A 15,512-nucleotide genomic window follows, 5' to 3' on the forward strand; every position below is an offset into this window, starting at 1 on the left:
ATGGTCCTGCTGCTGCTGCTTCAGAGCTCTGGGAAGGTCAGACCTGGGTATTACCAATATGAGCACTTAATTAGCATTTCATGCTCCTTCAAGCTGTCCAGATCCCAGGGCTTTTTGTTTCAAAGCAGCCACTGCACCATCTCTAGGGAAGAACAGGAAATGGGAAACGGTGACTGCCAGCATTGCAGGAATGCGGGGGGAAACCTGAAGTGTCTGCATCAAAAGATGAATGGGAAGAGTGTAATTGCCAAAGGAAACGCTTCATTAGGATAGCAGGAGCAGTTCTTTACTGCATGCTTGCATGAAAATCATTTGGGATCTCCTTTTTGTGTCTCATGTAGAAAAGGAGCTCTTAGTAATACCAGATTGGGATGTAGCTCTGTAGTGGTTCACAATGAAGCAGACTGCCTGCTGTGTCACTGCCAGCCCTGCTGAGCCTGCGAGGGACTGTAGTGTATCCCATGCCTGTTTTGCCTGCAAGCAGAGCTTGGTTTTCCATATTAGTGTGGAGTAAATACAAGAGTAATTAAATGGTCAATTAAACTGGCCACTTTGGAGGATATGCTTATGCTTTCACATGTCAGTCATGCACCTCATGCTCCCAAGGCTTGTTACTCATCATAAAGTATTTTAACAAAAAAACCTCAGCTCTCATGTTACATCTGAATAAAATTGCACAAGATCATCAAGAATTCTCCTGGCAGGAACAAGACAAGAGCCTTCAGACACTCACTTGCAGCTGTCCTGGATTGCTGCAGCCCTTTGTGCAAAGCTGCTGCAGACAGAGAGTTTGGAGTTGGTTTGGGCCTTTATGAAAGATCTGTGGAGCAGTGTGCAGGGCTCTCCTGGGAGGAAACTGTTTGTCCAAGCCCAGGGACACGGTGCCGGCAGGAGCGGAGCGGCCCCGCTCCCAGCCCGAGAGTCTGTGGGCTGAGCCACGCCGGGGAGAAAAGGCAGCGAGGGGCTCCAGCCCAGCTGCTTCACTGCCCTGCCCGCTCCATGGAGCTCTGCCATGGGAGAAAGCCGATGCCGGACGAGCCCCCGAGCTTCCATCAGCTGCTGGAACTGCTCCGTGACAGCTCCTGTTCTTCCGAGAGAGACCCCAGCGCCTTCTTGGAATGCGTGTCATGGAGGGATTCTGTTTGTTAATTAACTGTTGGGGGTTTTCCACTTTCATCTATCAGTAGTAATTTCCTATTGCTGGAAAGGGATTGTTGGAACACTTTAGAGGAGATGACTTATTGCACAATATCCTGTTTGAAGTTGTCTCAAACTGTGTGAGACAGATGGCTTCACACAGGAGCATCCCCAAGGCTGCTGAGGGGAAGGTACAGAGGAAGACAAACCCAGTATTTCTGAGGGAACTCCTTGACACCAACCCAACCTGAGCTGTCAAACAGCAGACCTGATGTTTCGAGACATGGGCCAAAGGGGAAACCTTTCAGTGTGTTTGGTCTAGGCTGGGTTATGCTCGGGGCAAAGGTGTGTCAGTGTGTTGGATAATACTCTTTTCTTGACCTAGAGATGGGGCAACTGAGAGGTGTTTTAAAAACTTGTATTCCATTTTCAGTCTCATGAGAAGGGTGAGATAATACAGATGTTATAATTCACGCCATCACAATTAAGAACCCAACTATTTCCTAATTACAGTATGTCTTGGTCTATCAGCTTTTTGCCATGCCATGCTGTAGATGCCTTAAAGCCAATTATTTAAAACTACCCCTTGTGGGTCCCACTACAATGCATCTTTCATAGCTCTGTTTTTCCAAAGTCTTATTTGCAAGGCCATCTTTTGGAACTTTTTTCCAGTTCCATTTCTCTCTCAACAATATCTGTCCTATTCCATGGCATTTTTAAGTTGGCATTTCTTGTCTCAAGATTTATATACAGACTCATACTCTGTGGGCCTTCTATTACATCCTAAAAGCTTTCTACATATCCATTTCCACATCAGTGCACTTGACTCGTTCTCTCCTCATTGTGTCTGGCAAGCACAGGAGCCCAGAGCTCCTGCAGAACCCATCACAGCACTCAGTGGGAGCAAACTTGTGTCCAGTCCTCGCCTGGAGCTGTGGTGCCCAACATTCCACCTCATTGGAATGAGGAACTGTTCCTGCTCTTTCAGAAGGAGCTAAGGAGCTTTGGCCTTCAGGTCAATTGTCTGCAGGCTCCTGCAGTGCCTGGTGCTGCTCCCTTGCCAGAGGCCTCCCAGGCCAGGGGGCACATCTGGGCTGCTGTGTCTGGCTCTGGTGCTCCCTGTTCTGGGCAGTGAGGAGGAGCTGCAGAGGCTCTGCAGGACTGACAGGATGGGCTTTGGGGCTGGCAGGAGAAGCTGAGGGACCTGGGCTGCTGGAGCTGCTGAAGAGGAGGCCCAGGGCTCATCCTACAACTGCTCCAAGGGTGGTTCCAGAGAATCCCAGAATCAGCAAGGTTGGAAAAGGCCTTGGAGATCATTAAGTCCACCCTGTGCCCTGCCACCGCCTTGTCTTCCCTGAGCCTCCTCCAGGATAAACAACTGCAGGTCCCTCAGCCACTCCTCACAGGAGTTGTGTTGTTCCAGACCCCTCCCCAGCCTTGTTGCCCTTCTCTGGACAGGCTCCAGCCCTTCCATGTCCTTCCTAAATTAGGGGGCCCAGACCTGGACACAGCACTGGAGGTGCTGCCCAAGCAGTGCTGAGCACAAGGGAAAAATCCCTGCCCTGCTCCTGCTGGCCACACCATTCCTGATCCAGGCCAGGAGCCATTGGCCTCCTTGGCCACCTGGGCACACTGCTGGCTCATATCCAGCCTGCTGTCCCTCAGTCCCTGCAGGTCCCTTTCTGCCTGGCTGTCCAGCCCCTCTGGCACCTTGTTGAGGGAGGGAGGCAGGGAGGGAACGGGTCCAGATCCAGTCCTTCCTGAAATGTGGTGTTTGCTTGCACTGCCAGTTCCCAGATCTTGATATTTCCATATTCTGACACAGCCCAAGTGCAGCAACTTGCTGGCAATAGAAGTCAAAACCAAGCAAATACCTGGTACCTGCAGCAACCCGATCTCGGGTTTGCTGACACCGCCAGTGCCCAGATTGGGAATGTTTCAGATGCCTGCACAGCCTAATTCCAGCAGTTTGCTGGCACAGAAAATTAGCATCTGGCAATTTCTCAGTGCCAGCAAAACCTAAATGCAGCAATTTTCTGGCAAAGAAAGCCAGAACCCAGCAGCTTCCCAGTGGTGCCACCAGCACAGCCCAGGTCTGGTGTTTGCTGTGCAAGTGCCCAGATCTGGAAATTTCCCAGTGCTGGCACAGCCAAGTCCAGCTATTTGCTGGCACAGAAAGCCAAAATCTGGCAATTTCCTGATGCCAATACAGGTGCCCAGACCTGCTGTTTGCTGCCACTGCCACTGTTCTCATCTGGACATTCCCCTGTTCTGGCAGAGCCAAGTCTAGCAATTTTCTGGTAAAGAAAGTCACAATCTGGCAATTCCCTGCTACCGTCATTGGCAATGCCAAGATCCAGTGTTTGCTGGCACCACCAGTGTCCAGAGGTGGGAATTTCCAGGTGCCAGCACAGCCCAAGTCTAGTAATGTTCTGGCAAAGAAAGCCAAAACCTTGCAAATACCTGGTACCTACAGCAACCCAATCTTGTGTTTGCTGATACCACAGTGTCCAGATCCAGAATTTTTCAGGTTCCTGCACAGCATAATTCCAGCAATATGCTGGCACTGAAAGTTAACATTTGGCAATTTCCTGGTGCTGGCACATTCCCCACCCAGATCTGGTGTGTGCTGGCACTGCCAGTGCCCACATCTGGCAATTTCCCTCTTCTGGCACCGCCCATGTCCAGAATTTGCTGGCAAAGAAAGCTAAAACCTGGCAATTTCCCCTTGACAGCACTGCCCAATCTGGAGTTTGCTGGCAGCAGGATCCCAAGAAAGAAGGAAGGAAAGAAGGAAAGAAAAGAGGAAGGCATCCAGATCCAGTCCTGCCTGGAGCCTGGAGCCTGGAATGGGCTGTTTGCTGGCACTGCCAGTGCCCAGATCTGGAAATTTCCCTGTTCTGGCACAGCCCAAGGGCAGCAATTTGCTGGCACAGAAATCCAAAACCAGTGGCAGCTTCCTGCTACTGGGTCTGGCACCACCCACATCTTGTGTTTCATGTAACCAGAACCCAGATTTGGAAATTTCCCAGTGCAAGCAGAGCCCAAATCTGGCAGATTTCTTCACTGACAATGACACCACCCAGACCTGGTGTTTGCTGGCAGTGCCAGCTCCCAGATCTGAAAACTTCCTGGTGCTGGCACAGCCCAAGCCCAGTGATTTGCTGGCACAGAAAGCCAAAGTTTGGAAATCTGCAGGTTCTGGCTCCAGCACCATCCAGATCTGGTGTTTACTGGGACCGCCAGTGCCCAGATTTGGAAATTTCCCGATGCCTTCACAGCCCAGGTCTAGCAAATTGGTTTTAGCTAGCTTAGGAAGAGAAGTTCCTCAGACTGTGACTTTCCTTTCTCTGGAAACTGTTTAAACCTGCTCTGGACTGAAAACCCAGAAAAACACCGGCGGCAGCTCACACCTGTGGCCCACCGAGCTCTGAGACTCTCCATTTCAGCACCAGAGGGACTTAGAAGAGACCGAGTGAGCCAACAACAACCCACAAAAAGAACTTCCTGAATTTGCCATCTCTTCAGCATTGTCAGAGGTTTTATTTATTATTATTAATTTTTCATGCTTGTGAATACTTTACTTGTTAAATAAACTGGGTTTTTTTCACTTTTCTCAAGGGAAGTCTTTTCCTGAACTAGTAGGGGGAGGGGCTGCTTGAACTTGCTTTCTAGACGGACCCTTTTGGAGGTTTCCTCCCAAAATTTGCCCTAAACCAGCACAAACAGTCAAAATGAAAATTTCACCAGTGGCCTAATTTCCTGGTGGCAAATCTTGTGACAGAAGCTTGACCATGTTCTCCATGAGAGATTCTTGGGAAGAGCAGACAGGAGAAGATTCCTGGAAAACTGAAACAGCTTTCCAGAAGGGAAATGAAAATGAAAGAAACAATCCAAGATGTTTTCCTCTATTTATGTCTATGCTCCCCTTTTCCATGTTGCACTATTTCTCCATCCCAGTAATTCCCGATGCACCTCACCTCTAAGATCGGTGACTTAGTGACTTTTGGACACTCTAAAATACCATGAGCCACACACAGTTTTCCTTCCCCTCTTTTTACTGGAAAGCAACACTGGAGGTGTAAGTGCGGTGCTGGGGTCAGGTAGGAATCCTACCCCAAGGGAAGGTGGCCCGGCAGTGTCTGACCCTCAGCAAGGACAATGCACAGCAGCAGGGGAGGGGATCGCTGTGCCAGTGTGCAGGAGTCAGGGCTCTGCATCCGGGCTCAAGGCTGCAAAGTTCCCGTGTTTGGACAGAAGAAGGGGCTGTCCCCGGGGCGCGCGGGGCTGGAACGTGGGGCTCGTGGGGCGAGCGGGGAACGGACACGGGGACGAACGGCCCCGGTGCTTCAGTTGCAGCGGCGGCAGCGGCGGCAGCAGCGGCGGCGGCAGTGGCGGCAGCAGCGGCGGCGGCAGTGGCGGCAGAAGCAGCAAAACAGATACTTTTTAATAGTCTTTCTCCTTTGCTTTCTCTTTCTCTCTTTCTCTCTTTCTTTCTCTTTCTCTCCCTTTCCCGTTGTCCCGCACCGTTCTCTCAGAGTCCCTTGCCCGGCGTCCCTCTCCTCTCCCCGCCTCCCTCTCCCCTGCAGGGCCGGGCCATGCCCCCGGCCCGCCCCCGGCCCCGGGCGGGGCTGCCCCGTGCCCGGCCCCGGCCGTCCCGCCGCGGTCTCGCCTCCGCCCGGCTCGGGCTGTACTGGCGGTGGCGCTGCTGGGCGGGCATCAGTGCCTGGGGCTGGGGCGGCATCGCCGCCCTTTGCCTCCGTCTGGCCCGAGCCCGGCCCCGGACCCGACGCAGGGTCCAGTCCCGACCCCGGCCCCGGCCCCGGCCCCGGTCCCGGTCCCGGCCCCGGCCCCGGTCCCGGTCCCGGTCCCGGTCCCGGCTCCCCCCGGGCCCCGCGGAGGACACAGGCAGCGCGGCCGCTCCCGCCGCCTCCGCTGCGGCTTCCCCGGCCCGAGCTCCGCCGCTCGGCAGCGCGGCCTCCGGCCCCAAGCCGCCGGGGCCCGGGGCGGGTGGGGATGCCGGGCCCGGGGCGGGTGAGGGGCGCTCGGGGGCCGTGGCTGGCCCCGGGCCGAGCGCTGACAGCCGCGTCTCGCCCGCAGGGAAGGCGCAGGAGGCCCTGCAGGAGCGGTACCGGCTTGGGTCGCTGCTGGGGCGCGGCGGCTTCGGCAGCGTCTTCGCTGCCACGCGGCTCTCGGACGGCGCCCCGGTGAGTGGCGGGGCCGGCGGCGGGCGCAGGAGGAGGGGATGGAGGAGGAGGATGGGTCTGGGCATGGCGGGCGGCGAGCTCACCCCGCTGCTCTCCCTCGCTCGCAGGTGGCCATCAAATGCGTGCCGAGGGATCTCATCCGGCACTGGGGCGAGCTGGTGAGTGAGCGGGGCCACCGGCAGCAGCCGGGCCGTGCCGGGCGGCGAGGAGCCGGGGCCCGGCAGGGTGGGAGCCGCCGTGAGCCCTGCGGGGAGAGCGGGCGTGGGCTGAGCGGGGCGTGCAGAGCATCCCGGGCTGGCTGAGGGCTCCCAGAGCCCCGGCACGGCCTCGGCCCCTCTGACGGCACCACGCTCCTCACGCAGCCCGACGGCACGAGCGCCCCGCTGGAGATCGTGCTGCTGGCCAAGGTGTCCCGTGGCTGTGCCGGTGTCATTCAGCTCCTGGAATGGCTTGAGCTCCCTGACATCTTCCTGCTGGTGCTGGAGCGTCCGGAGCGGTGCCAGGAGCTCTCGGGTGTCCTGGCGGAGCGGGGGTTCCTGCCGGAGGAGGAGGCGCAGGAGCTGTTCCGCCAGGTGCTGGAAGCCGTGCAGCACTGCACCAGCTGTGGGGTCCTGCACCGGGACATCAAACCACAGAACATCCTGCTCGACCTGGCCAGCGGGCAGCTGAAACTCATCGACTTTGGCTGTGGCGCCTTCCTCCAAGACACAGCCTACACCCAGTTTGCAGGTGAGCCCTCGCAGGGGATGCTCCTGGGCATCTCGTGGCCCAGCCTGGGTGCAGCACTGCAATGGGATTGATGCTGGAGCCGAGTTGTTCCGGGTGGGGTGTGAGGGTTGCCAGCTCCCAGCCCTGCTGACAGCCTTCAGCACCCACTGTGGCCTGGGCTGGGGCTGGAGCTGGGGCAGCCAGCCCGACACAAACCCCCATGGGGGTAGCAGGGAGAGGGGTCTGACCCCATGCCCTGGATGGTTTGGTGTGCAGGCGAGGAAGGGCTTGGACTGCTCCACTCCCCTTGTTCTCCTTGGCTTATTAAGATTTTTGGGGGCCGTGCAGGTGGGAAGGAGAGTAGGTTTTCTCCACTACTGGGTGGGTTTTTCCTTTGTGTGTCATGGTTGGGCCTTCCTAGGGTTTCTTCTGCCCTCTTCCACGACCAGTGGCTTCTTTTCCAGCCCCGAGTTTGTGCACAAGTCCCAGGTGCTGGAGAGAGGGCAGCGCTCACCCCGTGTGCCTCTGGGGCAGCCCCCACATGCCCAGGGATGCTGGGGCCAGGCTCTGGGAGCAGCAGCATCCCCCTGCTGATCTCTGTCTGTGTTCCACAGGAACCCTGTCCTACAGCCCCCCAGAGTGGATCCAGCACCAACGCTACCACGGCGAGGCAGCCACGATCTGGTCCTTGGGCCTCCTGCTGTGCCACCTGGTCATGGGGAAGCACCCGTTCAGGAGGGGCCAGGAGATCATCCGGGGGCGAATCTTATTCCCACGATGGCTCTCTCAAGGTGGATCCTCATCTCTGGGCACGCGGGGGAATACCAGTGCTGGGAGTCAGCAGCGGGCTGATGGGCATCCCACTCTGGCAGCTGCTGAGGAGGTGGCACATGTCCTGCTATCCTGCTCTCCTCCAAACAGAGTATCCATGGGGAAGTTTAGGCCCAGCTCTGGGCACAACCAGCATGACCTGGGCGTGGAAACAGGGGGACAACTTCTCCAACTGATTGGTGATTTCTGGTTTCTCTCCCCAGCGTGCCAAGATGTCATTAAGAGATGTTTGTCCATGCAGCCTTCGGACAGGCCATCCTTAGAAGATCTTTTCTGTCATCCTTGGGTGAAGGGTGTTCCTCTGCCCTAGAAGACTGAAGAGATCCACGTGCACAGCTGGATCCAGGGGCCTGGCAGGTACCAGCTCCATGCATCTCTTGGCAATCAGTGGCAAAGCAAACCAAGCTGGTTTTGTCCTGCCTGTAGTTCTGAGCAGGGGTCAGCAGAAGGGAACACACAGCTCTTGGGCTGGAGCTGAGCTGCAGACATGGTGTGGCAAGCACTGGTGGCCACCAACCGCCCTGGTTTTGTTTGTATGGTTCATGGATGGCTGGGGCCCTGGGCAGAGCCCTGAGAGCCTGGTGTGGCCCCAGGGAAGGAGAAGGAGCCCCTGGAGAAGCTGTTCCAAGTGGGGCTGCTGCTGGAGACACCAAGGACAACCTCAAGGATGACAATCTCTTCCTTGGCCTGGCCAGCTGAAGATGATGGACTTGGATTCTGGCACCTTCTTCAAAGCCAGGCTCCAGGCCCAATTTGCAGGTGAGTCCACAGGCAGGGGGATGCTTCCAGATCTGGACATGGCACGGCCTGGCTGGGCACTAAAGATTCCCCCTTTGCAAGGGCAGATGCAATGAATTCTTCAGTCAGCTGCCCAGCTGCTTTTTGACTCTGGGCAGCTGCTGAGGGCTGGATGTGCCATGGCGGGCTGCACGCTGGGCACATGTGCTGCCCTCCTGCTCTGCTGCCAAAGACAGCAGGGATGGGCAGCTCTGGGCACAGCTCTGGGCACAGCCAGCATGGCCTGGGCACCGCAGGCCTTGGCACAAGGGCACAGGAGCCCTCAGCTGACGGGCGGTTTCTGCTTTCTCTCCTTGCAGCCGGGCTCTGCGGGTGCTGAGGCTGCTCTGGGCTCTGCCAGGGCTCTGCTGGGCTCAGCCCTGGGCCCAGCTGGGCTGGCTCTGCCCTCACATTGCTCTGACAGCTCTGCATCAGACGAGCCTGTTGCGAGCACAGCGCCTGAGCTTTCTGCTTTGCCCGGTGAGTGAGACTCTGCTGCAGGCCCAGAGATTGCAGCTGGGGACACACATCCAACTGGCAAGGACCCAAACTCTCCACAGTCCCAGCTGAATGCCTGGATCTGTACAGGGTGTTTTGTCTGTCCCATTCTTCCTTCTTTATTGGCTGGAATTGTGCAACTGCACTTTCTTCCTCCTCTAGCAGTGCCACGAGTGGGCCAAAGCTGGCGAGTGGGCCGTGCTCCTGAGGCAGTGCAGTCTGGAGCTGGTGGATGGAGAATTGCCCTTCTGCACTGCCAAACCAGAGCAAAAAGCCGTAAGTGGGACTTTGTGTCTCTAAGAAATCCCTGACAGTTTGAAAAGGAATGTGCAGCTCATTTGCAGGGTGAGAAGGAAGGTCATCTTGTAAAGGATTTGGGCTTTAACAGGGTTTCCATTCCCAGTCCTGCTTGGAGCTGGAAGGGCACAAAACAATTTCCTCTTGCTCGACCACAATTTAAAATAACAATATTGGAAACAATCCCGAAAAACTTTTTATAAAGACTGCTGAGGTCAGTAAGATGGATCCATGCCATCAGCGCATTTACAAAAGAAATGAGTTCTGTTTCAAAAGATCAGTTACCTCTAATTCAAAGTTAGAGAAGATTTTTCACTGCACACTTGGGTTTTGTTTTTATCTTTCATACTTTATATAGTTTTTTATTACTTTTTCCTTTTTTTTCCTTTCAATAGAAAACATGTCCTATCAAAGGAATGTCTTTTGCTCCTGGTTCCCATGTGGAGCAGCTCCCTTCCTGCTGGCTGAGCTGCTCAGGCAGAGCCCGGCAGAGCTCCTGGCCCTGCAGGGCTGAGGCTTTTCCCCGTTGCTGGGCACAGACTGATGGAGCAGCACTGCTGAACACGGGCACACAGAGGGACCAGCAGCAGCTGCCTTTGGCCACCTGAGGCTCCAAGGCCCAAACTCTGAGCAGCCAGGGCTGGAAGAGACTGGCAGGATCTGATCCCTGACTCTGGGCAGACAGGGCTGCACAAATGACCCCACAGCAGCAGCAGCAGCAGCAGCAGCAGCAGCAGCAGCAGCAGCAGCACATGGAGTTGACTTTGAGCACAGCCCCTGCCCCTCTTCCCTCCCGTGGGCAGCGGTGTCACAGCAGCCTGAGGCACCTGGGAGCCCCCAGTGCCAGCAGGGACTGGAGATGGCAGCCCTGGGCTCCTGGAGGTTGTGCAGGGAACGGAGCTGGGCACTCCCTGTCCATGGGGAGCTTGCAGATGGAAAAGGCTGCTGTGCCCAGGCAGCTGCAAGGGCACAGAAAGGAGGCTCTGGAGCACTGGATCTGTGCCAGTGCCACAGTCCTGGGCAGCAGCCAGCGAGCCCTGGGGGAACAGAGGGCAAAGCAAGAGGGACAGAACCAGGCAAGGGCAGAGACTGGGAAGAGCCAGGCCTGGGAGCAGGAACAGCTGCTCCATTGCACTCTTGGAGAAAGCTCTTGGCTGGTTCAAAGCGCTGAAAGGCATGAAGGGCAGAAAGGAGGCCACAGCAAACAATGCTCCTGTTTGCACAGCCTCCCCTCTCCGTGTCCCAGAAGGAATTGCATGGACTAGATTCATCTCTCTGAGTCGTCTCGTTCAGCATGAGCAGCTCAGCACCAGGAGCTGAAGGAGCTGAAGCCTCAGGCCACAGGAGCTGGGCAAGAGGGAACTTTTAGAGCCAAGTAATGCTGCTAAAATAGCCCCAGCTGAATGCAGTAGATGGAATCATGGAATCACAGAATCCTTTCTGTTGGAAATGCCCTCTGAGCTCACCCAGTGCAGCCGCTCACCCAGCAGTGCCAAGCCCAGCACTAAACCACGTCCCTGAAGTGCCAAGGCCTGGACGCCAGCCCTGAGTGAGGCCTGGACAGCAGGCCCTGAGCCAAAGGTTGCCTCTGGATGAACCTTCCAAGCAAAGGTTATCTTTGTATCTGCTCCCTGATGAAATATGCATGGTTATTAGCACTGTGATAGATGTAGCCACTCATTAGTGAAACATGTATTGACCTTTGTGTATTTAGAAGCCAGAAAAGGCCATGAAATCTGACATCTGGCCTTGTTTGGGGCTGTATGGTCAAAGTCAGCTCCCTTGGTTCCTCCTTGAGCCCTGGCCAGGCTTTGGGAGGGACCCAAGAGGAGGATGAAAGCAGATGTTGCCACACTAGCAGTGCTGTCAGTTTGTTCATTCAGCACTGCCAGAGCTGGGCCCTCTCCCAGCGGGGTTGGAGCCTCTCCTGGGGCTGGAGGCACCTGCAGGAATTCCCAGTGCCCAGGAGGGGCTCTGCAGCCCTTGGCTGTGACAGCTTCCCCAGCTGCTGTGTGGGTCTGGGGGATGGTAAAGGCTGAGGGTAAATGCTGCTGGATCTTTCTTAATCACTGCAGGCACTCTTTGGTGGGGATGGTTGGGTGCATTGCTGAGCTGCTCCTTTTGTGATTCTTTGCTGCTCTGAACTGCAGGAAATGACACTGATTCCTTCAGTTGGAGTCTGTGTCTTTGGTGCTGACTTTGCCCACTGGTGAAAAAAAACTGGCCCAGTCTGGCCAGATCCCAACAAAATGTAACTTGTTCAGTGTCAATGTGAGGAATCAGTGCCATCAGAAATTCGCAGCTGGGAAGCCCTTCCCTGGAGTTCCCTGGCTCTGGAGTGGGCTGAGGTCACAGCCCCGTGGAAGCAGCGAGGCAGTCAGGTGAAAGAAGGTGCACCCCTGGATGTCTTCAAATGCATCCAAAAATTTCAAATGGAAAAGGAAAAGACTTTGTGGGTTTGGGCAGACAAAGATGAATTTGTTGAGAGTACATAGGAAACAGCACATTCAGAAGGAACAGTTATTGTTGGAATGCTCCCACATGGAGCAACAGAAGAAGGTTTTAATCTTGAGCTCAGATGCACTTGTGCAAGTGAAATATCAATGTAATAAATAACTATATACATATTTATAGGATAATAAGACCTTCATGTTTATATTTATAGATTTATATTTATATATGTCTATATCTGCATATCTATATATCTATAATTCTATATCAATATATACATACAAAATAAAAATAATGTGAAATAGTGCTGACAGTAGTAATTTGGTAGCTTTGGCTGCTCAGGGATGTAACACTAAATGCCCTACAGAACAGGATTGGCCAGGACCCGAAAGTCAGTGGTCAACTTCCTGAGATTGCATACAATGGAAAAAGGAGGAAGGGAGGAAATTGGCTATTTTTACAGGGTTTGCTGATACTGTGGTGCAGAGTGCTTTGTCTATTCCTGTGAAAAATGCAGTGATTAAGCCTGCATGGTTTTTCATGTACCAGACTATGCACAAGCTGCAGGATTGGTTGAACAGGTGAAGGGGTTGTTAAAAGAGCAGTTGAAAAAATGAGGAGATGGAACCTTTGCCCACGAAGAGCCCATCTCCCATATGTGCTCCATGCCCTTAACAATGGCCCACTGGGGAAATGGAACCCCCTGGCTGTGCACCGCTGCCCCCAATTTGCAAATCCAACCATGGGCAGTGAGACTTGGGCTGCCTGGGAAATTGTTCTGGCTGTGATGGCCCCTGGCAGGGCCAACCCAGAGGCTGCAGGGCTGGGCCTTCATGCATTGGAATTAATGTGGAGAAATTCAAAGCAAATGAGAGCTATCAATACCGAAACAGGAATTCAGATGCCTCCAGGACACTTTGCTTTGGTAACTGCTCCCTTGGAGCTTGGCCTTGCAAAGTGTTCATGTCATGGCAGGAGGAACTGATGCAGAATATCAAGGCGAAATTACAGTAAATCTGTTAAACAATAAATAACAAGATTGGATTTTTCAACCCCATGACAGGGTAGCACAATTATTGATCTTGCAGTTTTAAGAATGATTGTGAAAATAGATCCAGCTCCAGTCACCACCATTTGTGGAGCTAAAGGGTTTGGATCCATCAGCCCTAATAATGGAGCCAGAGTGTGGGTCCGGAGGCCAAATGGCGCTCCCAAGGCAGCTGAAGGAGCAGCTCCTAGGAAAGACAACTCTGAGTCCTGAGACCTGGGCAGGAACATTGGGAATGTGTCCTGCAGCCAAGGAGTCTGTGTCAGAAGAATCTGACAGGATATTGCTTTACGCATCCTGCCAGACCAGATCTCCCTGTTTGCCCCAAGGGCCCCTGTGGAAAATGCTCTGATCCACGAGGCCCCATGTGAAGGCTGCTGTGACACTGAGGGACTTGCACAGGAATTCCATCCAGGAGCCTGGGTGCCCCTCAGGGACTGGGACCCGGCCCCTTCCAGCCAGAGGGGAAAGGGCTCCCCAGGCCTTGTTAGCCATATACAGCATGGTAAAGCTGAACAGCAAAGGGTCTTGGGGCATTGTTCTGGAATTAAAAAGGTGCCAGCTCCAGGCACAACAGAATTCTTGTTCCTAACTCCAATGGGATTGAGAAAAAAGAATGAAGAACGGTGTCACTAACGTACTACTGATGTCTGTAAGGTGTACCTTGATAGTCAGCCAGAATCTTTGTCTGCCACAAACACCTCTAGTGTTTCACCAAGGGATTGGTCATCAAAACATGATGATGGGTTATGATGGATTGCTGAGCTTCTTTTGTAATTCTTTGCTAATGAAGATGTGCTTTGCTGAGCCTTATCCTTTTGTAATTCTTTGCAGCTGTGCATGATATAAATGACACAATTCCTTAAGTTGGTGTCTGTGTCTTTGGTAGTGACGCTGCCCACTGGTGAAACAGGGCCCCCTCTTGCCTAAGTGTTACCTGGGATGGCAAAAGCCCTCCCACCAAAATTCCCCCCTTCCTTCTTGTTCCCCCCCTTTACACCCTGAGCATGATGTGCTCTGGTCTGGAGTATGCCCGGGGTGAGTTGGGGTCCCCTGTCCTGGCTGTGTCCCCTGCCCAGCTCCCCCGCAGCCGCAGCCCCTCCCCAGCGTGGCTGCCGAGGGGCAGGACAGGCCTTGGCTGTGCTGCAGCCCAGCAAGAACAAAACCATCTCTGCGTGCTCAGCCCTGTGCTCAGCACCCGGCCCAGCAGTGTCTCAGTGCCAGGAGCTGTGCCCTCAGTCCCTGCCAGGGGTTTCCATGGCAACTGCCAGGCCAGGTGACCCAGGTGTCCCCCCCAGTGCCGGTTGCCATGGAAACAGTGCCCAGCCCTGCCCCTTTCTGTCTGGCTGACCTGGCCTTTGGCCCTGGCAGTGCCGTTGGCTGATGGTTCCTGGTGCCTGAGCGGCCAGCGCGGCACAGGGCAGGTGGCCATGGCACAGCCCCCAGCAAGGGATCCCCTCTGGCCCTGGGCACTGACACCAGCCCTGAGCAAGGGCCCAGGGCAGCCTTCGATGGCCACCAACCATCACAACAGCTCCGGGGAATGGTTGCCATGGCACCAAACCAAGGCCTGGGTCCCCGTGGCCATTGCCATGGCACCTGGTGGCACCAACGAGTGTCACTGCAATTGTACCTGGAACAGCCCTGGCAGCACTTTGTCCTGAGGGTTGCCATGGCAACTGAGGACAGCAGCAGCTGGTGCTCTGCAAGGGCCCGGGGGGAGACGGGAAGGAGCAGCAGAGCAGGGGCTGATCCATCCCCAGTGCGCTGCACAGCCCAGGGCAGCGTCCCAGAGCGTCCTCATGGAGCTGCCAGCAACATCCCCCCTCTGCAGCCCTGGCCTCTCCCCCAGCTCACACAGGTGCCCCATCCTTGCAAGCACAGACACGGCAGCACTGGCTCAGCAGCCCCTGTTTGCATTGCACAGAGCAGGGGGAGCACACCCATGCTGTTGCTGTGTGGGGACATGAATCTGAGGGAGCACAAATGCCATCAGCCCCTGGGGCCAGCAGGGGCTGGGGGATGGCAGGGAAACCACCCAGGTTTGTCCTGGTCTCTGCACTCAGGCGGAAAGTTTGTTCCCATCAGCTGGGAGTGCCCTGTGAGTGCCATCCTGTGGGTGCCCTGTGATGGCACTCAAGGTGATCTGTTCCATAACCTTGCTGGGCACCCAGGTCAGGCTGACAGGTCTGGAGCTCCCCAGATCCTCCTTCCAGCCCTTCTTGGGGATGGGCTCACATTGGCACCTCCAGTCCTCTGCGAGCTCCCTGCTGAGCCAGCACTGATGGTAAATGATGGAGCACAGCCTGGGGAGCTCATCTCCAGCTCCCTCATTGCCCTAGGATGGATCCTGTCTGATCCCATTCACCTGTGAGCATCTGAGTGGCTCAGCAGGTCACCCACTGCTTCCTTCTGGATTCCAGGGGCTGTTCTGCTCCCTGTGCCCATCTACCAGCTCAGGAGAACACTTGTCCTGAGGATATCCTCTCCTAATATTGAAAATTGAAACAAACTAGGGGTAAAGTAGCTCAGCCTTTTCCTTATCTTTTGTTACTATA

The 15,512-nt window shown here is 55.1% G+C and overlaps 1 protein-coding gene across 1 annotated transcript; it reads left to right on the plus strand.

Moving 5' to 3' along the window:
- Window positions 1–5,106: 5,106 nt before the first annotated feature.
- Window positions 5,107–8,534, plus strand: LOC141726550 (serine/threonine-protein kinase pim-1-like). The gene is made up of 6 exons (XM_074531476.1): window positions 5,107–5,128; window positions 6,238–6,344; window positions 6,452–6,502; window positions 6,707–7,073; window positions 7,667–7,843; window positions 8,087–8,534. Exons 1-6 carry the CDS (start codon window positions 5,107–5,109, stop codon window positions 8,191–8,193), a joined length of 831 nt encoding a protein of 276 aa, XP_074387577.1. The 3' UTR covers window positions 8,194–8,534.
- Window positions 8,535–15,512: the final 6,978 nt, after the last annotated feature.

This window comes from Zonotrichia albicollis, chromosome 36, assembly GCF_047830755.1.
Source record: "Zonotrichia albicollis isolate bZonAlb1 chromosome 36, bZonAlb1.hap1, whole genome shotgun sequence".
Lineage (NCBI taxonomy): Eukaryota > Metazoa > Chordata > Aves > Passeriformes > Passerellidae > Zonotrichia > Zonotrichia albicollis.